This window comes from Mesocricetus auratus, unplaced genomic scaffold (assembly GCF_017639785.1).
Source record: "Mesocricetus auratus isolate SY011 unplaced genomic scaffold, BCM_Maur_2.0 Super-Scaffold_100007, whole genome shotgun sequence".
In the NCBI taxonomy this organism is placed as follows: Eukaryota; Metazoa; Chordata; class Mammalia; order Rodentia; family Cricetidae; genus Mesocricetus; species Mesocricetus auratus.
In genome coordinates this window covers 26,443,520-26,461,876 of record NW_024429191.1, presented here as the reverse complement: position 1 = coordinate 26,461,876, position 18,357 = coordinate 26,443,520, and the positions used below count along the sequence as shown (strand labels likewise).

The 18,357-nt window shown below is 40.5% G+C and overlaps 2 protein-coding genes across 2 annotated transcripts in view; both read left to right on the top strand.

Annotated features, from left to right (window-relative positions):
* The first annotated feature begins 3,143 nt into the window (after positions 1-3,143).
* Positions 3,144-9,292, top strand: LOC121141087 (hepatitis A virus cellular receptor 1 homolog). The gene is made up of 3 exons (XM_040747936.1): positions 3,144-3,192; positions 5,438-5,773; positions 9,222-9,292. The coding sequence occupies exons 1-3, from the start codon at positions 3,144-3,146 to the stop codon at positions 9,290-9,292; spliced, it is 456 nt and encodes a 151-aa protein (XP_040603870.1).
* A 557-nt stretch (positions 9,293-9,849) lies between these two features.
* Positions 9,850-18,357, top strand: part of LOC110341207 (T-cell immunoglobulin and mucin domain-containing protein 2-like) — a 38,214-nt gene continuing 29,706 nt past the window's right edge. The window contains exons 1-4 of the mRNA XM_040747935.1: positions 9,850-9,898; positions 10,033-10,365; positions 16,173-16,415; positions 17,892-17,941. Coding sequence (XP_040603869.1) covers positions 9,850-9,898; positions 10,033-10,365; positions 16,173-16,415; positions 17,892-17,941 — 675 coding nt within the window. The remainder of the gene's footprint in view (positions 9,899-10,032; positions 10,366-16,172; positions 16,416-17,891; positions 17,942-18,357) is intronic.

Below are 18,357 nucleotides of genomic sequence, written 5' to 3'. Positions count from 1 at the left end.
GGCAAAGATACATTATGTTTGGGGAAAAATTATGGTTTTGTTTCCAAAGAAAAAAATATAATTTTAGTCATTTAAATCTAATGGGTTATGTTTATTGTCACTATTTAAGATGTGTCACCCTTTTACAGGGGTTTATTAAGTTGATACAAGTTTATAGTTATTAAAACTGCAATAAGGATTTTGGTAAGAGATTTTATGTTGACTTAGAAATGAGAAAAAAGGTAGGAGACTAAAGTAACAAATAAAAAGCAGAAAAATATTGTCTACTAGAGGTAACATAAAAAGCCATAGAGGTAATATAGAAAGTCGTCAAAGGTCAGATGAAAGTCATTGAAGGTCAGAGGAAGAGTTGTCAAAGGTTAGATGGAAATGTGAACTATGTTTGCTATGGTTTCTCATTCTTACAAATACTTAATTTTAAAAATTGGTAATATAAGTTAAAAATTTAACCATATTAGGTTAATTCAGGTTAAAAGGATTGTCTGTTACTCACGAAAATTTGATAGGTTAGTCAAAAGCTTTTGTCAATGTTTTCTGGTGTACACCTCTATACACAAGAATGCTAAACTTTGTAATTTCATAGTCACCTAGGTGATAATGGTTTTAAAGGCAGAAATGGTATTTTATATTTGATATTATGAAAAGACATTGAGAGACTTTAAATTAAATTTATAAGACTATGGAATAGTTGTGCTCAAAAGATGTTTTTATTGTTAATATTGTACTTAAATTTAAAAGCTAACTTTTAAGATCATAGCTATAAGCAGTATATGCCAACTGAAAACTGGGATGTTTATGTCTTGAGATACATTAGGACAATGACCTAAATCTAAAAAAAGAGCTTGGAGTAGCTTCTAAGCCCATGAGTCTCAATCCTTTGGGGTTAAAAAAAACTTTTCATAAAGGTAGCCTAGGACCGCCTAAATGTCAGATGTTTGCATTGGTAATAACAGGAAAATTTTGTAGTAAAGAAATCACCACAACATGGGAAACTCCTTTCAAAGGTCAAAACATTAAGATTTTAAAAAGCTAACCCTGACAATGAAAAGTCCTAGTCTTATAAAAGCTGCTAATTGTATTATAAAATGTTAAAAATACAAGTTAATAGCCACCCTTATAAATGACTAAGTTTGTTGATTTTAATCATGTTAAATATTAATATGATTAATTACAGGCATAAATCTTACTTAGTCCCCTGAATATGTTTTCAAAATTTAGCTGAAAACAAGTAACTGAAAACAAAGTTGTCTTTTCAGATTTAACTAGGCAACCTTCTAATACTTAAGAGATTTGTAGAATATGGCATTTTATGTTAATTTCAAAGCTTATAATATCAGACAGAGACTCCCAGATCCTGGCAGTGACCCAAGGTCTCCAAAGAAAATTATGGGCACACCGGTTCTGACACTGACCGGGGGCAAGATGCCCCAATGCAACACCTGCTGCCAGGACCCGGCCCAGACTGTGGACAAGCTATGCGACAATGGATAATTGAGTGTACCACTTTTGCCTAGACAAAATAAGGTCAGTCTTTTCCATGTCTCCCTTCCACAGAGAGGAAAAAAAACCTCTCACCTTATGGTCTTGTCAAAGATTGATGCTGTTCTTTGATACTTCTGCCTCCAACACTATGGAGACTTTGGTATGGCTAACTGCATATGGACTGGTCCCTGTCATTTGTATTAGATTCAAAAGTTAAATAGCATTTATCCTTCTCAGATCTCTGATAGTATTGATGGTTGGGCTAGCTATAACTTTGTTAGCTTGGCAAGCATCAGGCAGCCAGATCCTGCCATAAGGTTATGCCCGGCTTGGTAGTTCATTTTATATATTAAGACCAAGGTTTGATATAGTTCCTAAAAATAACCCAAGGATGTAAGCACATTTAAGTTTCAAGGATATAAAAATAATTTTAAACACTTTTCCCCTTCTATGATATAAAAGTTTAGAGCTTAACATTAAATAAAGTTCTGATAAGCTGATAAAGCAGTGACTACCTGCTGTTCAGTCATAAGCTCAAGAATTTTGATTTATTTTGGTTGTCATCTAAGTATAAACCTACAGGACTTCTATTCAGGCCAAATGTATCTCTGTCCAGTCTATAAATGGCTATCTCTGGACAGAAGAAAAATGTCCAAAACTGTAGGTTTTGTTGAGAGTTAAATGAGTCTATTACACATACCCAATATCTGCTTGTTCTGAAATGGGGATTTCAATACAGATTGGTAAAGCTAATATATCTAAAATTTTATGCTCTCTTGTTAAGTAAAGTTCATATAGGCTTCAGAGGATCAAAAGGTCATAAAGCTTGGATACACTTCACACAGGTCTAAAGGACTCCAGATAAGTTTCCCACCTGTCTGTTCCTGAAGATGGAATTTTCTCTCCTGGTCTTGGGACTCCTGCCCTTCCTCACCACTAAACCTATGGGTCTAAGAGTTCTGATAGAGCACATAAATTTTAACTTCTGTTCCTAGTTTAAACATGTCTCAACAGGTTTACCTTCTGCATCTCCAGGAATAGTGGTTGTGAGCCTCCCAAAGCAGGTGCTGGGAAACCCCGCCCAGGTTTTATATAAAAGCAGTGGACATTCTTATCTATGAGTCATCGTAGCAGCCTAACATTAATGTTTAGCTAGAATAGTATTTGTTCATACTCCCTCAGGCTCAATCTATTAGTAGTTACAGTGGAACTAAAATGAAAAATTTCAAAACCCTGATCTTGGCCTATATGGGACAATGGGCTTAGACACAACACATCCATTCTTCCCAGGCCATCTTGCTAATAATGAACTTGATTGAGGCTTAGGAACCAACCTCTCCAGTTACTTCCAGGAGCAGCCTGATCACCAGAGGGCAAGTAGACAGCCATTAGAAGGTTGGTTCTTGCTTAGGGTTCTACAAAGGAATTGCACTCTTGTCTCTGCCTTCAAATTTTCTCTGTTTACCATCTTATTTGTGCCAAGAACAGGTGCGAGGCTGATGGCTATATGTGGGGAAGGACCAGGAAGAGGAGGCTGTTTGGAAAGACATGGGTCCCTAACAGAGAGTCCTATATGATTCATGCATTCAGAACTTCTCAGATACAGTGCGGATAGTGGCTGCCAACCATAGTGTCTTGTCATTGTCCTTCAGGTCACCATCATGATGCATCCTCAAGTCCTCCTATCAGGCCTTTTACTCCTTCTCCCAGGTAAGTGAGAGGTGAGCTGGGGACGGCTAGGAGGATGGAGGTTCAGATGAAACATTCCCTGGGGTCTATATTACAGGTTACGTAGTAAGCAATGAACCTGGATGAAATTGTAGCTCCAAAGACATTTCTTAACCTACAAGAATTTCAAAATTTATGCCTAAAAAGTCAGACCCGCAAGACTACTACATGTTACATTCAAGTAAGTGTGGATACAGTGCATGCATGTTGTAGGCAATGCATGAGGGCTGAAGACAGGACACGGAAGGGCAACCTAATCTTCATTTGGCCCATATGCTGTATAAAAAGAACACTCCTTTTCAATTATTTTATTAAAAACAATAATAGAAAAAATTCTATGTTAGTGAATAGCATATCAATTTTTTGAGGCAAGGTGTAAGGCAGCCTAAGCTGCCCCACCCACACAATGGACAACTGGGAATGACCTCAATGCTTCCCAAGAGCTAAGATTATAGAGGTGTGCCCCTACACATGCTATATATTCTAAATTTTATAATCTAATCTCTAGGAAGTGCGATTGTGGAAGGTCATTAATTCTTATCAGACATTTCTATAACTTTACTATAAATTTTTTTATCCTAAAAAATTAATAAGCAAAATCAAGTGACAGGTGTCCCAAGGAGAATCACATACCTGTTACATACTCATTTTCTAAAACAAGGAACATGGTTTCTCATACCATGTCCCATACACATGGCCTAGGCTTAAAGACAAGTGTTAGTTAGTTCACTCACTGTTTCGTGCTGTTTGCTTATCTGTTTGTTCCTGTGCTTGGATCCAACCTAGAGGCTGGCATGGGAAGGTGAGCATGGTACCCGAGAGCTGCATCTTCAACTCTCAGATCTTCCTTACATGGAAGCAATTTGTATCTCAACAGAGGTATAGTAAAATCATTACTTTAGGTTTAAAAGTTGCAAGGTTTAGTTCTTGATTTAACATTCTGATTTTGTGGTTGCACTTTATAAGCGAGCATTGTTCAGTTTCTGGAATGTTAACATATAAGCATGGATCCTTGTTCAGGTTTGCATTTTTTTTTAATTTTTAAAGAATTGATCATAAGGCCGCATTCTTCCTGATGTTATTGCAAAACTGATTGTGAGCTTGCCCTGATGGTGCACAGCTTTAATCCCTGCACTGGGGAGGTAGAGGCAGGCAGATCTCCATGAATTCAGGCAGTCAGAGTTCTAAATACTGAAGCTAGGCAAGGGTTACATAGCAAGACCTTGTCTCAAAAAAAAAAAAAAAACCGAAAAGCATATGTGCAAACAAAAGGAACTGGAATTCTGAAAATTATGTTGAAGTTAGTAAAGCTCTGCCTTTACACCAACAATGCTGCAAACAAGACCTAGTCTTTGTATAGGAGAGGTGAGTAAAGTTAGTGGTTTCATTTTCAGCAGCATTGAGGGGAGTTAAGGTCGGTTTGAGGCAGGGTCTCATGAGCCCAGGCTGGTTGTGAATTCCCTAGTTTCCTGACTTCACCTTCGACTTCTAGCTTGGCAGGCACCCATCATCATGCACAACTTCTGGGAGAGCAGCTTTAAAATTTTAAGACTTAGAGCTAATGTCAGCGGTACATGTTTGAAGTCCCATTTCTCAGGATTCTGAGTAAGTATGAGCCAGCCTGAGACACAGAGCAAGATCCTGTCTAACACAAGCCAACAGGTCAGGCGTGGTGGTGTGTGCCTTTAATGCAGGCAGTCAGAAGGCAGAGTTAAAGGTGGATCTCCATGGCTTTCAGGCTAGCCTAGTCTACATAGAGAGTTCTAGGCCTGTGATAACTATCTAGTGGTCTCTGCCTCCAAAAGAAAGGAAGGAAGAAAGAAAGAAAGAAAGAAACATGAAGGAAAGAAGGAAGAAAGGAAAGAGAGAAACAAAGGGAAATAAATAAATACAAAAGAATTCAAAAGATCCAGTGTGAATATAATACAGTGTGGTAAGTTGCTTTATCCACATGCATAGCCATTATATAATCACTTGGAAGAACAAGCTAACAGAAAATTGTTTATAGTGAAAATGTTAAGCTATGGAAACTCTGCAAAGAAAAATGCAAAGAAGGCCTGGGGCATAATGGTGGAACACATGTCTCCTGTGCCCTATGTCCCGGGGTCAGGCCTCAGTTGAGCCAAAAGGAAAAATGGGAAAGAAAGGAAGAAGTAAAATCAATTGTAGGCAAATGATGAGTACTCATTCTCCAATTCCACTTTCTTTTTTTTTTTTTTAATCACAGCTGCTGTGCATTGTTTCCCAGAAGTGCGCGGAGTGGTGGGTCACCCTGTGAAACTGCCATGTACTTATCCAGTCTCTAATGGGATCTCATCCATGTGTTGGGGCCGAGGGGAATGCGGGGATACATGTGGACAAACACTTATCTGGGCTGATGGACACAAGATCTACTATCAGACAAACAATCGCTACCAGTTGAAGGGACAGCTTCTTGGAGGGGATGTGTCCTTGACAATAGAGAATACCACTGAGAGTGACAGTGGTCTCTACTGCTGTCGAGTGGAAATGAAGGGCCCGAATGGTGTACAGAGACTGACCGTCTCATTGCAAGTTCAGCCAGGTAAGCCGGCCTTGTTGCTTTATGTCTTGCAAGTGAACTGCGTCTCTGTTTGTTAGCTATTTGTTCTTTTCCTAGAACACGGAAATGAAGGTTCTGAAAACCATGCTTGTGGTTAAACACTTGCTTTTTAGTAATTTCTAAATGGCACAATCTCATGTATCTCAGGTTGTCCTTTAATGACCATGTCCCCACCACCGCCCCACCCCACCCCTGCAGTCCTCCTGCCAATAGCACTCTAGTCCTGATAATTCAGTTGTATACCACCAAATTGTTTATTTATAAGCCCTAAGACGAAGAGCTAAGCCAGGAACCAGGTCCTAATTGTACTTAGAACAGTCTTGTTTTTCCATGAAACTGTATCTATTTCCTGTCCTGAAACATGGTGGGTAGCTTTTTAACTCAAGTGACTTGAATGAAAGGGTGTCCTTGCCACTTTGCTCCAGGCAGCTCTACACACTGGGGAACTGTGAGGATCCCTCAGGATTCAAAGAACTTTTCAACACTTTGCCCCCTGGTGATCTTTGGAGCAAAGGTCCTGAGAGAAAGACTGAAGGGTCTTTCAGTATTGATCATCATTTTCTCAATATATGGTTTTATTTAAATTAGAAACATGCATGCTTCACATGTCAGTCCCAGCTCCCTCTCCCACAGATCCTCCCTTGTCCTTCCTTGAGCCCCACCTACCCCCCACCCAATCTTCACAACATTACCCAGGGAGGGTGAGGCACTCCATAGGGGGAACTCCACAGTCTGTCATTACCTCCAGGACAGAATTAGGCCCTTCACCTAATCTGTCACCAGGCTGACAAAGTATCCCTCCATGTGTAATGGGCTCCCACATTTCCTTCCTACACCACTGTAAATATTGATCTACTACCCAAGGCCCCAGAGATGGCAGAGACCTCCTCATTGACACTACATTTAGGGAGTCTTGATCAGTCCCCTGATGGCCTCTCAGCCATCAGTCTGGGGTTCAAAGAGCTCAGCCTCGACTGGCTAGCTGTCTTTGTGGGTTTCACCAGCATGGTCTTGACCCCTTTGCTCATCACTCCTCCATCTCTGTCACTTGGTTACAGGAGTTGAGTTCAGTGTTTAGCTGTGAGTATCCTCCTGTGCTTCCATCACTCACTGGATGAAGGTTATAGGATGGCATATAAGGTAGTCACCAATCTTATCATCAGGGAGGGGCTATTAAGGAAGTCTATCAACTATTGCTTAGAGGCCAATTGGTATTATCCATGGAAATCTCTCTAGTATCAGTGTTCTTTTGAAGACTGAACATGGTGGCCAAGACCTTATTATAAGCACTCTGAAGGTATGCTTAGAGATAGATATATAGATGAATGTATATATGTATGTATGGATGGATAGATGATAGACAGATACATAGATACATAGATAGATAGAGTATGTGTGTGTTGTGGGTGTTTGCATCGAAGTGCATATGAAGAAACAAAGAGGGACAGAAAGAGGAATCCCTGTTTCAAAAAAAAACAAACAAAACAAAAGGGGTTTTAGAATATTCCAGTATTCTTCAATTGGGACATCTCCACTCTTCCTAGCTGTTTTCCACATTTTGTTTTAAAATACTTGTTTGCTTTGTTGGATAGCACTGGTCATGAGAAGTGATGCAGGGCCCACACTATCATACCCACACTGGTGGATGTTCAGGGTAACAAGGGCATGACAGCCATGAGATCTGGGACAGAGGCAGGATGGTTGCAGAAGGCTATATGTGATCCATGGGAAATGTCCCACACTCTGAAGCAGATCAGTAAGAAAGCAGAAAAAGTGAAAACTGTGTGGCGAAGGAAGTGGAACAAAGGCAGTAGACCACCTCAACAAGGGTCTTAGGAGATCAACTGGAAAGAATGCCAATGACTATGGTACAGGAGGTCTTTTTCTGTTTTCTTTTGTTTTTTTGAGACAGGATTTTTCTCTGTAGCCTTGTCTGACTTTGATCTATAGACCTTGAACTCAGAGATCTGCCTGCCTCTATCTCCCAAGTGCTAGAATTAAAGGTGTGTACCACCACTGCCAAAGCAACTACAGGAGGCCTCCAAAGCAAATCTGAGCCTAGGCAGGGTCCAGATAACTAGGGCACCTACAAAAACTCTAGGTAAGGAATTGTGTCTCAGTTTCTTGTGCCTTAACAAATAAAGCTTGCCTGAAGAACAAGTGCTGAGCCATAGAGGTGAGGCAGTGGTGGCACACACCTTTAATCCTAGGGCTCAAGGTTAAGAGATAGACAGATCTCTGTAAGTCCAAGTTCACCCAGGGATACACAAGATTGATTCACTCTCAAGGAGAAACAGCCAGGTGGCAGTTGCTCACACCTTAAATCCCAGTATTTGGGAGTCACACTCCTTTAATCCCAGCACTAGGGAGGTGGAGACAGGGGGGATTTGGGTGGGTGGAGAGAGGAATATAAGGAGGAGACAAGAGCTCATGGCCTTCAGTCTGAGGATTCCTAGCGACACGATCGAACATTTTGTCTGAGGATTCAGTAGAGGTAAAAAAATTATGGTGGGTTCTCTGATATTTCAGTATTAAATGCTATATCCAACTTCGAGTTTTTATTATTAAAACCAATTAGAATTTGTGCTTCCTCAGTAAAATTCTAAAGGGACTGAATGTTTGGTACCATGTTAAAAAAAGTAATAGTTGGGTCTCATGTTGGTTTTATATACTTTGAAGGTGTTTTATAGTAAATGAGAAGTGGTTTTTTTTTGTTTTGTTTTGTATTGTTTTGTTTTTTTTGAGACGGGGTTTCTTAATGAAACAGTCTTGGCTGTCCTGGAACTCACTCTGCAGACCTGGCTTACCTTGATGTCACAGTGATCAACTTGCCTTTGCTTCCCAAGTGCTGGGATTAAAGACTTGTTCCAACACTGTCATGTTAAATAAATGCGATGTTTAAGATGTTCATTACACTCACTTTCTAGCCACTATTTTGCAGCATTACTTTGCTGATCTCTAAGTACAGGGACTGTTAGTGTAATAGTGCAGAATCCCAGACCTGAAGATATGGAGCTCATGGGCCTTCATGAAAGCCATTACTATTTTTAAGACTGGTAACAGGGCTGACTCTCCTCTCAGAGAGAAAATCACAGATTCCTCTGACCAGAAGTGAAAATAATGACTTACTAGGCAGACTTACTCATGTTTTTATGGTTTACCAATTAAGAAACAAATGTCAAAATCCAGATATTGGAATCTGAAGACTGGTAACATCAGCCATAAATGACTGAAAAGTATAGGTGCTAGGGCATCTAAAAGGATTAGGTGCCTGTGAGTAAACAGCCAAATGATTTCCTCCTTCACTGAAGATTTTCCAAAATCTAAACTAACATAAATGCTATATTATGTACGAGGAAATCTAAGCATGGAGGGGCTCTGGGAATGGAAGGTATTGTTTTGTACCCCATGCTTTTCTGTTTGCCCCTAGATAACTCTAAGGAAGATGTGATCTCAGTCACTGTGTGTGGAAGTATGAGAGATGCTTTGTATTCTCTCTGATTCCATCTTGTTAGTGTTCTTGTTTTGGTTGTTTTCAGGACCTAACCAGTGTGGATCTGAGCAGAAACAGCTCAGTGTCCCCTGGGAGACAAGTGTGTCTTTGATATTAGAAGAAGGCTGGTCGGCCGGGCGGTGGTGGCTCACACCTTTAATCCCAACACTCAGGAGGCAGAAGCAGGCAGATCTCTGGAAGTTCGAGACTGGGCTGGACCGAGAGCCTCCAAAACAATACAGAGAAACACTGTCTCGTAAAACCAAAAAAAAAAAAAAAAACCAACGAAGAAGGATGGTCTTTGCTTAGAGGTCTACAAAGAGAACATGCTCATGTTTCTGCCTTCAGTTTTCTCTGTTTGCTGCCTTATTTATGTCATGACCAGAAGTGAGATTGATGACTATATGTGGGGAAGAGACAGAGTAGGAAGACAGTGTTTAGGAGGTCATGGGTCCTTGACAGAGAGGCCTGTGTGATTCCTAGTCAGAATGAAGACTTTCCCCATACAGTGTTATGAGAGCCACAGCCAACCAGAGTGTCTTCTCATTGTCCTCAGGTCAACACCATGATGCAAGCTCAAGTCTTCATTTCAGGCCTCATATTACTACTCCCAGGTAAGTGATTCAATAAAGTGGGGAATCCTCAAGAGTCTAAAGTAGGTATAATTAATGACAATCTTTAAGACTTTTTTTAGAAAAATATTGAGTAATAATTCTCCACTTCTCCAATACCCCTTTTTATCTCACAGGTGTTGTGGATTCTGCTGTAGTAGTGAAGGCGGTGGTGGGAGACCCTGTCACACTGCCATGTAATTACTCAACAAATCTCGGAGTCAGTAACACTTGCTGGGGCCTTGGCGAATGTCAGTCTTTTTATTGTGAAAGAAGACTTATCAGAACCCATGGATATCGAGTCACCTATCAGAGGAGCAGCAGATACCAGCTACAGGGGCCTATTTCAGAAGGAAACGTGTCCTTGACAATACAGAATGCTGATCAGAGTGACAGTGGTCACTATTGTTGTACAGTTGAAATTCCTGGGTCTTTCAGTTATGTGAACTATATGCTGGAAGTTAAAGCAGGTAAGTGTTGTTTCTTTCCTTTGGTATTTCTTGCAAGTGAACTGAGTCCTCTGCTAATATTTTCTGAATTCCTCTAAGAAGGAAACTGAAGGTTGTTATAAATATGTTTGAGTATAGGTGGAGAGTTCCACTCCCTGTCTTTCCTGACTTGTGCTTTTGGAATAGGACTCACATCATGTCACACAGTTTGTTGCTTGAACAATGGAAATATTCTGATAGAATTGTGTTCCCTCCCCTTCCTGTTCACTTGTCACTCTGCATCATGATCACATGAGCAGTGGTTAGTCCATAGTCAGTCTGCAGTGTGGTCACATGAGCAGCTAGTCCATTGTCACTCTGAAGTGTGGTTACAAGAGCAGTGGTTAGTCCATAATCACTGTGCAGTGTGATTTCATGATCACCAGTAGTTGGTCCATGAATGATGCTAACATACAGTTCCCTCCAATGAACTTTTTGAGAATGAGAAGGCAGAGATCAGACCTCCAGGTGGGAGGGAGAGCTTTAGCAAGAAACAATACAATCTATGAGGCTCATCCCTTGATGGGTAAGAAGAGGATAACAGGGAAGGGGAGTCTATTCTTATAACCTGGACAGGAGATTCATTAATAGCAGGAATGGGGGAGGAGTAGAGAAAGCAATGGCAGGGCAGACAGAGAACTGTCTTCAGTGACTGGCCTGAACAATAATCTTCTCAGCATTGTTCTGATTCTACATGAGAGAGACCTTGATGGCTTGTTTCCAGACCATGATGGGAGAGATGTGGATGAGCCGTGCGCACACTGCTGGTGTGGAGAGTTTTATTGGGGGAAGGGAATGGGAAAGAGGTGAGGAGAAGGAAAGAGGGGATGGGGAAAGGGAGTGCGGGGCAGCATTGTGGGAAGAGGCAGGAGAGAGAGAAAGAGGGGGGAGAGGAAGGCACTGAGAGCCAGAGAGACATGGAAGGGAGAGAAGAAGAGGGAGACAGGGAGAGCAGCTGAGGTGCATGCACACAGATCACACAGCAAGACAGGTTACTGCCTCTGTGCTGGGCGGGCATCTGTGTGGATGCTAACATTCCTTCTATTTTTGGTTATTAAAAAAAGGTGAGGAGTTAGGTATGGCAGGATAGGGCAATGAAGGTGTCTATGTGTCCAGACTACTTCCTGCTGGTTGGGAATATTGGAATTTTGGGAGCCTGAGAACTGAGGAGCAGGCCACATCCTGGAGTAGCTGGTTGCCTCAACATTGTCCAGGTTCTATAGAACTGTCCAGTGTCTCCTAGGCCTAGTGATGTGCCAGCCCAGCAGATTTCAAGGTTAAGTTTAAGGAGTTAGTTCTGGTGAGGGAGGGAGGTGTGTGTCAAGTCAAGGGGAAAGGTTGGGAGGCCTTAGCTGCTTGGGTACTGGTAACTGAGGTATAGGTGCATCTCACCTTTTTGAGGTCAATCCAAGTTGACCACCTGGAACCTACCAGAATTCCTTAAGTATGTGAATAGGTAAGATTTAGAGATGGTTTTAGACATCCGAGTGGTCACATCATTTGTAACCTGTAATGAGATTCACACTGTAGAAATGACAGGAAGCTCATGACAGTCATAATTCTGGTTGAGAGCATTGACATTCTTTCTTGTGTCTGGAAACCTGAGAGATGTTGTTATCACAGTGAAAAAATAACCTTTAAGTGTATTGGTAGAGTGAATTTAGAATCCTGGTTTTATAACCAACATCATATAGTGATAATTTGCTGTTTAGTAATCTGCCAGAGCTGGGTCAAAGATATCTGAATGTCATCCATGATTGTTAACACTATTGACCTTCAGAATCTGAATATAACAATAGGATAATGAGAGAAAAAATCTGGGAACATGTTTCATCAGCATTTAAGCCTTTTTTAAATCCTCTAACATCAAAATTATCATTTACTCACCTTAAGTCACTTTCCCATACCATGAAACATTCTTAGATTGTCACCCGTTAAGTTTCACAGCTTAAAATACAGGTGGCTGACCACTGAGAGCAGTCACTGCAAAGCAGGGCTTTTAAACAAAGAAATGGTAACAGTTACAACAAATGTTTTGTGAGTTTTCTTTTGAGGTGGTATCAAGGTGAACTGTGTCTAGACTTGGTATTGGCTCTAGGAGAGTGAGGCCTGTGACCTGAATTTTACAGGAAACTGAGAAGTGAGCTGATGCTTTGGCTGTTGTTGTTAAGCTGGCCTGAAGTGTACTTAAGATTTATTCAAACCTTGCCTTACGATTCAGAACAGCAAGATAGGTTTCAAGCTATGAAAGCAGGCAGTGGTGATACACACATTTAATCCCAGCATCCTGAAGCTAGGAGATGGTAGTACACTCCTTAAATCTAGGACTCAGAATTAAGAGATAGAGGCATCTCTTTGATTCCAAGGCCACCTAGAGATATACGAGATTGAATCAGTCTAAAAGAGTAACAGATCACACTCCATGAGTCCCAGCACTAGTAGGGTATAAAAGAGGGAAGCAGGGTCTTCAGTAGTCAGTATGAATCATTCAGTCTCCAGCCACCCTGAGGAGAGGCAGTCGTGTGAAGCTTGGTGAAGGGAAGGCACAGGGTTCAGCCATTCAATCTGAGGTAGAGGTAAAAAGGCAATGGCCAACTGTTTTGGTTTTCTGATACTCAGCTTGAAGTTTGAACCCCAGTATCAGTGTCTGGGTCTTTTATTTATTTATTTTTTGTTACACTGGCCAAACAGCTTCAGTGTTCTGAGAAGGATAAACTTTAACTGAGTTATTGATTAAAAACGACAGACATTTACTGGCTGCCTACCCCAGGGGCCTCCCCGGTCACTTTGCTTAGGCAAATTGAGGCTGTGAATTCACCAGTGTCCTGTTTTGTTCAGGGTCTGAAGAGGGTCTTTACAGCAGTTGAGGTGAAAGGCAGGTTGGCTCCGTGGCTGGTGCTGCCACTTTTGAAGCCAGTTCCGGGTGGAGGTTCTTCTGTGCCCATCCATCTTCTTTGAGGAAATAGGAGTGCTTCCAGGACCTGGCACTTCTCTCTATTACAAAAAGCTTTTTAAGTAAACATTTTAAATGCCATATTTTGCAGATCTCTGAGCATTTGAGGACTGTCTGTCTATTAGGTATAATCTCAGTAACCATTTCATTTCTAGTTATTTGATTTAATCTTGACTCTGAAAACTTATATGGGACTAGGTCAGGCTTATACCTGTAGTTAATTACACAAGTATCTTCTAGCATGACCACAATTAAAGAGCTTGATCATTTATAAGATGACTCTGGTATTCCTCAACAGTCTACAATTGGTTAGCAGCTTCCATAATACTAGGACTTTACATTCCTGTCATGTTAAGCTCTAAAAATAATGATTTTTGAATTGAAGCCCTTTTAGTGTTAAAATAAGAAACAAAAGATGGCCATTCATAGGATAGTAACAACAAGCTTATACAATATGAGACTGTCACCTGATAAGGCAAGGGAAAGTGATAAGGGAATGATCCCAGGGCAAATTGTGAAAAGGAGAAAGTGGGGTTGTTAGTTGGGCTGTGTCCAATGAGCAAGGATTAAGAGAGCACAGAGGACAGCACTGCTCTTGACAGGTCATTTGGGTCTCTGCCCCAATACCCAACTCAGTATATCTATTTAACAAACATATGTTGCCACTTATTTAATTCTTGTTGTTGAACATTTGGTAAAGACATAAATACGTATATGTAAATCTCTAAGTTGCCTTTGTTGATCTGAATAGTTTTTTTTGGTTCTTTGAGACAGGGTTTCTCTGTCTAGTAGTGACTACCCTGGGAGTCACTCAGCTCACCAAGAAGGCCTGGAACTCAGAGATCCACCTGCAAGTGCCTCCCAAGTGGTGGGATTAAAGGCATGTGCCACCACCACCTGGCCTGAATAGATCTTTATAATTTGAAATTTTTAGGACCATATAGAGTACATTTTAATTCATTTTATTTTATTTTTTGACATATGGTTATTCTGTGGCTTTGGAAGCTGTCCTGAGAATAGCTCTTGCAGACCAGACTTCTCTCAATCGCACAGAGATCTGCCTGCTTCTTGTTCCTGAGTGCCTATGTTAAAGGCATATGCCACCACCTCCACGTTATAGAATATATTTTAAAGCAGAGCTGAATCACATATATAGTATGTTGTAAGAAATCTACATATATTTAAGTGAGATCTAGGATGATGGTCAACTGTCCAGTCATCCAAGTCATGTGGCTCTACCCATTGAACCATTATTCTGTCTCCCAGTTTATTAATTGATTTATTGATTTTGAGACTTGGCCTTCTCTTGTAAATCAGGCTGACCTGGAACACACACACACACACACACACATACACACACACACAAAAACACACACACACACACAGAGAGAGAGAGAGAGAGAGAGAGAGAGAGAGAGAGAGAGAGAGAGAGAGAGAGAGAGAGGGAGGGAGGTAACTAAAAAAAATACCTCTTAGGGGTTGTGAGTTTTCTAGAATGCCTGAAGCCTTGGCTTCTGTCCTTAGAACTGCAAACACACTAATCAAGTAAAGCCTGTGGTGTAGCTTGGGAAGGCACTTGTCTAGCACATATTCTTGCCTAAAACACTGGGGTTAGATTTCCAGAACTAGCATAAGGATAGGCATGGCATCATAGCATAAAATACCCAATTTCAATTCAGTAATTGAAGGTTTTATGAGGCTCAAAAATCCATTAACAGCTCAATGCTTACAGATGCCATAAGTGATGCAGCAACTCTGATTCCTCCTTAACAACAAGGTAGACACACACTGCATGAAGTCTTACACTGTACCCCACATAAGGAATGGTTAAAGCTATTTTCCTTATTGTTGAGCTATTATTTTGTAGTTGGCAGAAGTAAAATTGAGTGAAATAACTTACATGGGTAATGTCTGCTGACATTGAGAGTATGAGTCCTGGCACTAATTTGCCTTAAGACCTGTCTAGGAACATAGCATACTAAGACCATCGGTACCCATTTGGATGATTGGAGTCCTTAGGATGCTGCTGATTTGTGAACTGTAGATTGACCCTGCCTGAATCAAAAATCCTAACTCTTCAGAGATTAAAAATCTAGAACCTTTTAAGCATGGCCTTGGTAAAACACCAGGAAAAATTCAATGCCATTTAATTTTCATGTGCAGGATTATCAAAGATTTATAAAGTTTCCATTAACATATATACTTAAATTGCAGGCATATGAATGATACATAAACCATGTTTGTAGTTGAGGGTCTTTTATAAGACAAAATCCATATGCAAATATTTTGAATTGTTAAAAGGAGTTAAATTCTGATACCAAACATTTTTGTATATGGGGTATTAACATTCTCTGTCTTATAGAGGAAGACAATGTCCACTCTCTACCCAAATGCTCAAATCCCATTTGTGCTGGGGCTGGTGTGGGATCTGCATGCTAAGATTCAGGGCTATATGGTGTGGCTGCTTGGGACTGACTGTAGTGCAAATGCAGGGACTGAAAACTTTGGGTTAAGTCAGTAGCCAGTGAGAGCATTCACAGGTTCCCACAGGCTCCAGTGTCAGAGATGCTTAGAGATCTGAGGACCTGACAGCTGTCATTTATACGGTCCTTAAGAACGTGGACTCCGTTCTCATCTCCATGTCTTCAGTTCAGCTGCTTCTTATTGGTCAGCTGTCCCCACAGCCCTGCCCTGCCCTGTAGTAGTTGCTCAGTGACAAATTAGAGAAGTTTAGGAGAGGAGCCTCTCTGGAGACAGCTTCTCAATGATGCTAAAACAGAAGCTCTTGCCCCTTCTTATTGACTCATCCTTGTTTCATCTTGATTTCCAAATACAGAAATTCCAACAAGTCCTTCAACAAGTCCCACAACAACAGGAAGACTCACAACAACAGGAAGACCAGCAACAGGAAAACCCACAACAAGAATACTCAAAACAAGAATACTCACAGCTACAAAAAGGCCCACAATTACAATGGAACCCAGGAATGTGTCAATGAAACCCACAGATGAACCAGCATCAGGCAGAGTCTCTACCTTGAATTCTACAACACCAGTACATACACAAACTTATACACCAGGTAAATCCCAATACAGTTCAACACGCAGTGCCCTCTAATCACTAGCCAGCATGCTTCATGCTTTATGATACAGAGTTCAATTGTCAGACAATTATGTCCTATATAGCTGTTATCTGTTCCTATTTTATAGGGACAGGAACTGACAGAGTCAGAAAGTTCATGGTAGAGTTGTGAAGACAGAAAATGGCTAAGTCTCTGCCCCTATTACCTTGAGTAGGAACCTGGTTCTTCTGACTTTAGGGTCAGAACACCTGCCCTGAGCATGATGTGGAGAGGGTTTCTACTGTTCCCACATCCTCACTGGAAAGGCATCATGACACCACCCTTTAAAAAGATAGTGAATGCTTATAAAGGTTTACTTTAAGGATCTTTTAGCTTATTCAGGTAGTCTGCAAAGTGCAATATATATATATATATATATATATATATATATATATATATATACACATGTATATATATATATATATACTTTGTAGGGATAAAATACACACACACACACATACACACACACATCAAATACAGAGGCTTTAGGAAGTGATATAACATGTTCATGCTTTTGAGTGATGCCTTGTAATTGATACATCAAATTGTCTACTGGTAAAGTTTACATTAATGGGTAGTACCTTGACTTACAGATAAGAGAAGCATGTCACCACGAAGGCAAGTTTAGATTCAAACCTTTCACAACTCTGAATGAAAAGATAACTATTACAGTGTGTTTCAAAGCTTCCTAAAACTTGTATCCTGTGAGTAGGGCTTGGTTCTGATGACAGAAACCTCATAACTTTTGTTGTTATGGTTAGGGTAATCTGATGGGTGATATTTATTTTGCCTCACCATGGCTTTTTGGTAATTTCAAGCAGGAAGACCCTGAAGGACTGTGCTCCATGCCGAGTTTGCAGAGGCCTCTAGGTTATAACTAGGGTTGTCAAGAATACAATTTGGGAGAAAAAAACGCTTTGTTTCAGGTCGCCGCACATACAGAATAAATGCAAGACTCTCTCAGGATTAACAGAATTTTTCAATACTTAGTTTCAGCCTGTTTCAGGGAATTGGCTCATGGACTGAGGACCTGAATTATTTCCTCTCATTGCATGGTCACTGTGTGTACTTTACCAACTTAGATGTCTGTCATTTGCTAAAATTAGAAACATGGAGTCATGTGATGGCTGCTTCATCTGCAAACTGCACTGAACGGCTCCTTGTCAGGATGTCACAACCCTTATATCACGGAAATGGGATTCTGTGTTTCATACATAGACAACAGAACATAAAAACAATATATTCCTTGATATATAATGGGCATTTCAAATATACTTTGATTATCTAAATGTTCAAAATTTGCTGCTTAGTGAATCTCCTGCCTTATTAAATCCCACCCTAACATGGTATGACACTTCGTCTCTGTTGGTGACCATTATAGATGTAGAAAAAATCTAAATTTGTATGTTTATAATTTTTCCTCTTATTGAGCAGATTGGAAAAACACTGTGACATTCTGGAACGACTCTTGGAATAATTACACTGTAAGTATATTCCTCCCCAATCAGCCATGCGGTCTTGTATATCTTCTATGAAACAATGTGTAGATAAAGATGTCTGTAAAATTAGTTCACAGGTATTTGCTTAAAAAAGAGTCAGATATAGTAGTATCCTCCTTCCTTATTCTCAGGACTCAGGAAGTTAATACAAAATATCAGAAGTTTGAGGCCAGCCTGGAACATTAGGCAATGTGGACTATACAGTTACACCCTGTCTCAAAAAATGTAGATAGGTAAATTTGTAAATATTTAAAAATAAAGAAATAAGAATATGAGTTTGGGGCTGGAGAGATGGCTCAGAGTTTAAGAGCACTGGAGGCTCCTCCAGAGGTCATGAGATCAATCCCCCAAAACCACATGTTGATTCCCAACCATCTAAAATAAGATCTGGGACACTCTTC

What these genes read in the sequence shown, in the direction of transcription:
- LOC121141087 (XM_040747936.1), top strand. Translation starts at nt 3,144, where the DNA reads ATGATGCATCCTCAAGTCCTCCTATCAGGCCTTTTACTCCTTCTCCCA. An exon ending in CCTTTTACTCCTTCTCCCAG is followed by an intron (nt 3,193 to 5,437) that starts GTAAGTGAGAGG and finishes TTTTAATCACAG; the next exon opens with CTGCTGTGCATTGTTTCCCA. An exon ending in CTCATTGCAAGTTCAGCCAG is followed by an intron (nt 5,774 to 9,221) that starts GTAAGCCGGCCT and finishes GTTTGCCCCTAG; the next exon opens with ATAACTCTAAGGAAGATGTG.